At 50.1% G+C, this 3,955-nt stretch overlaps 1 protein-coding gene across 1 annotated transcript in view; it reads left to right on the top strand.

The window, feature by feature from the left end:
* SDS (serine dehydratase) overlaps positions 1–3,955 on the top strand; it is an 11,175-nt gene extending 7,220 nt beyond the window's left edge. The window contains exons 7-8 of the mRNA XM_011928690.1: positions 2,388–2,512; positions 3,250–3,955. Of these exons, the coding sequence (XP_011784080.1) occupies positions 2,388–2,512; positions 3,250–3,458 (334 nt within the window). The 3' untranslated portion in view covers positions 3,459–3,955. The remainder of the gene's footprint in view (positions 1–2,387; positions 2,513–3,249) is intronic.

Below are 3,955 nucleotides of genomic sequence, written 5' to 3'. Positions count from 1 at the left end.
AGAAAGAAAGAAAGAAAGAAAGAAAGAAAGAAAGAAAGAAAGAAAGAAAGAAAGAAAGAAAAAGAAAGAAAGAAAGGAAGGAGGGAGGGAAAGAAAGAATAAAAGAAGAGAGGGAAGGAGGCAGGCAGGCAGGCAGGCAGGAAGGAAGGAAGGCCGGCCTCATAGGAATCATTTACTGAGTCCTCTGTGGCAAGGTTTTATATACCTCATTACTTTGCCAACCATTTACTGAGCCCCTATTGTGGGCAAGACACTGGCTGATCTGGGGAGAGAGTGGCGCATAAACCCAAGTCTTGCTCCTAAGGAGTTCATATCCAAGCCCCAAACCTTTGATAGATAGTTTTTGTTTGTTTGTTTGTATGTTTGTTTGTTTTGAGACGGAGTTTTGCTCTCGTTGCCCAAGCTGGAGTGCAATGGCGTGTGCAAGTGCCAATTGGAGTGCAAGTGCCATGACACTTGGCTAATTTTGTATTTTTAGTAGAAATGGGGTTTTACTGTGTTAGCCAGGCTAGTCTCAAACTCCTCACCTCAGGTGATCTGCCTACCTCAGCCTCCCAAAGTGCTGGGATTAAAGGCATGAGCCACCACACCTGACCGATAGATAGTATTTAATTAGGATTAGGCTTTGGCCCCATTACACAAAAGCCCCAAATAACAGTGGCTTAGATGAGATTGAACTTTACCATGAAAAGTCAGGGCCCCAGGTCCATTGAGTTTGTTTCCCCATTATCCTTAGCATGTAGGCTTTTGGTCCAAAATGGTTGCCTGAGTGCCAGCTATCACACCCACATTCCATGTGGTAGGGAGGGGGAAGCAAGGGCAGAAGGCTATGCTCCAACCTTCAAAGACAGACACAACACTTCCACTTACCTTTTGTTGGCCTGAACGTAGTCACATGGCCACATTCAGCTGCCAGAGAGGCTGGGAAATGTCTTTATACCAGGTGATCATATGTGCAGCTAGAAAAGACACCAGGGCAGACAACAGTCTCCACTACAGATAGGGAAGACTGAATCCAGCCAGATAAGAACTTCTTCCGGCTTTCTGAGCCTGGCATCTGGAGCTTCTGTGTCCCACACTGTAGGGACTGAAGACGTCATGGCTGAGTGCCTACTATAAACCACGTGCTGCTGAGGGTTGAGGTGGCTGAGGCCCTCAAGATGCTCCTGGGGAAGGGAGAGGGGGCAGTTGAGCTGGGAACAGAGCCAGTAGTCACCCCGGGGGGCTGGGGACAGCGCCAACACATTGGTTACCAGTGCAGGTCTTGAAGTTATACAGATCCTGCTTGCAGCCCCAGCTCCAGCACTCCCTAGGTGTGTGACCTTGGGCAAATGACTGTATACTCTCTGCCTCAGTTTCCCCTTCCCAAACTCAAACCAATTAACAACAGCAGGGTTCTTGTATGAATTCAATAATGCTTGTGAAGTGCTTGGCACCTAATGCTTTCTCAAAAAGTAATTGGGGCACTTGTTACTATAGGGGAGTACCATTTGAGAATTCCACATGGGGCCGTAGGACTCAGTACTCTCCCAGGAGGACTCCTTGGAGGAGGTGGCCTTAATCCTGAGCCTTGAAGGACAGAGCAGGATGTGGGCAGGCAGAGTGGTGCTAAGCCTTATAAGGGTTAACCAGGTAGAGGTTGCAACCTGGAGCAAAGGCAGGGAGTCCTATCGGGGAACAACAAGGGTCCTCTTAGGCATTTACTCCTGACTTAGTGTTGATCAGAATATGATGCTCTGCCAAGGCAGGAGGATCACTTGAGCCCAGGAGTTCAAGACCAGCCTGGGGTTGGGCATGGCAGCTCATGCCTGTAATCCCAGCACTTTGGGAGGCCAAGGTGGGTGGATCACCCGAGGCCAGGAGTTTGAAGCCAGCCTGGTCAACATGGTGAAACCCCATCTCTACTAAAAATACAAAAATTAGCCAGGCATGGTTGGGCACCTGTAGTCCCAGCGACTCGGGAGGCTGAGGCAGGAGAATTGCTTGAACCCGGGAGGCAGAGATTGCAGTGAACCGAGATTGCACCACTGCGCACTCCAGCCTGGGCAACAGAGCAAGACTCCATCAAAAAAACAAAACAAAACAAAACAAAAAAACCATCCTGGGCAACATAGTGACACCCCCTAGTCTGAAAAAAATTAAAAATAGTGATAATAAAGAATATACTATGTGATGCCAATTCAAACGCTCTCACCTTATTAGAAGACCCCACTTGGTTCGGGGATCCCTGAGGCTTTTCAGGGCTTTGCGGCTGCAGAGGTGACACCTGTCCCCCTTGCCCATGGATTCATTGCCTTCTCCGTCTCACATCCATCTCCTTCTCTCCCTCCCCATCTCTCTCCTGTTTCCCCAACTCCCATCCTCTTCTGGGTTCCCGCTTCTCTCAGTGTTGCCAAGGCCCTGGGTGTGAAGACTGTGGGGGCTCAGGCCCTGAAGCTGTTTCAGGAACACCCCATTTTCTCTGAAGTTATCTCGGACCAGGAGGCTGTGGCCGCCATTGAGAAGTTCGTGGGTATGTGCCAGGTCCTCTCGCGACCTGACCTGCTGACTCAGGAGCTAAGTGGCTGTCCACTTGGTGTGCCACTGGGGATCCCACTCACCCCAAATTTTCTCCACAGTTCTGTCTTCCATCTCTGCCTAGAACCTTCCATTAACAGAAGGTAATACAATGCAGTGTAGACATAGAAGAGCAAAAGCCACACATAATAGAAAAGTAAATAGAAAAGTAAGCCTGATAACCACAGCAGCAGAAAACAATAAGTATTTAAAATAATGCTTCTGAGTTTCCTGGTAGCCAGAGTAAAAAAGGAAAACATGGGGCTCAGAGTTGGATTCATTTAGAGGTGGGTCTGTAACTAGGTTGGACTCTTTCTGGGTTCAGTCTAGGGCAGGGATGGCAAAAAAGAGAGAAAAAAATAGTACCATTTATGCTTCTGTACCTGCTGCACACTTGGCTAATCAACCATGGAACTCTTGCTCAGATGATGCCTCAGAATTCTTCTCAACACAGTGCTCACGCAACCACACTCATTCTATCAGTGTTAGCACTCATAATGAAACCCAGGCCCTGGCTCAGGCTTGGAAGGGCCAATTCAGGGTGATAACGGGATGTTTGGTCCAGGACCTGCGTCTGCAGCCAGGGCTGAGAGCTGATTGGCTCAGTATTCCCAAGTCCTGCCAATGGCCTGTCAGCTCCTGTGCACCCTGGGAAACTCAGGCCATGCCCCTGTCACTCCCCTTCTCTGGCAGATGATGAGAAGATCCTGGTGGAGCCCGCCTGCGGGGCAGCCCTGGCTGCTGTCTACAGCCACGTGATCCAGAAGCTCCAACGGGAGGGGAATCTCCAAGCCCCGCTGCCATCCCTCGTGGTCATCGTCTGTGGGGGCAGCAACATCAGCCTGGCCCAGCTGCGGGCGCTCAAGGAACAGCTGGGCATGACAAATGGGTTGCCCAAGTGATGACGGACCCCTTAACGATCTGTCCTCTCCTAGCCGAGGAGACCCCTGGAGGGGCTGGAGTTTTATCCAGCGCCTCGATGTATGTTTGGTTGAGCGCCTGTGGCCCGGGTGCAGGTTAACTTCTTGTTATCAGGAGCCCACTATACAGATGCCAAAGGTCGGCAGTCAACGAGGCTATGAACTGGACCTTTTTGGTATCTGTGTGACTGCTCTGTGCCCATCCTTAGCCAACTTGCTGGCGTGACAAGTGCCCACAAGTACCACACCAGGTCCCCAGAGAAGGGTGGACAGGACAGACCTGAATCGCAGCAGTGAGAAATTCCTCGAAGCTGTGACCCTGCCCGAGAATTTGTTCCCAGGGAAGGTAAACAGGGCCACCATCCAGGGCTGAGGAACCATCTCAGCCATCCTCCCAGGAAGCCCACCCCTGACCCTTACAAATTTTTCTAATGTGCAAACTTTTTCATTGAAAAAATAAAATATACTTATGAAACAAA

The sequence above is a fragment of the Colobus angolensis genome, unplaced genomic scaffold, assembly GCF_000951035.1.
Source record: "Colobus angolensis palliatus isolate OR3802 unplaced genomic scaffold, Cang.pa_1.0 Scaffold79, whole genome shotgun sequence".
Lineage (NCBI taxonomy): Eukaryota > Metazoa > Chordata > Mammalia > Primates > Cercopithecidae > Colobus > Colobus angolensis.
The sequence above is the reverse complement of the archived record's forward strand: the minus strand, read 5'-3'. Positions and strand labels throughout refer to the sequence as shown.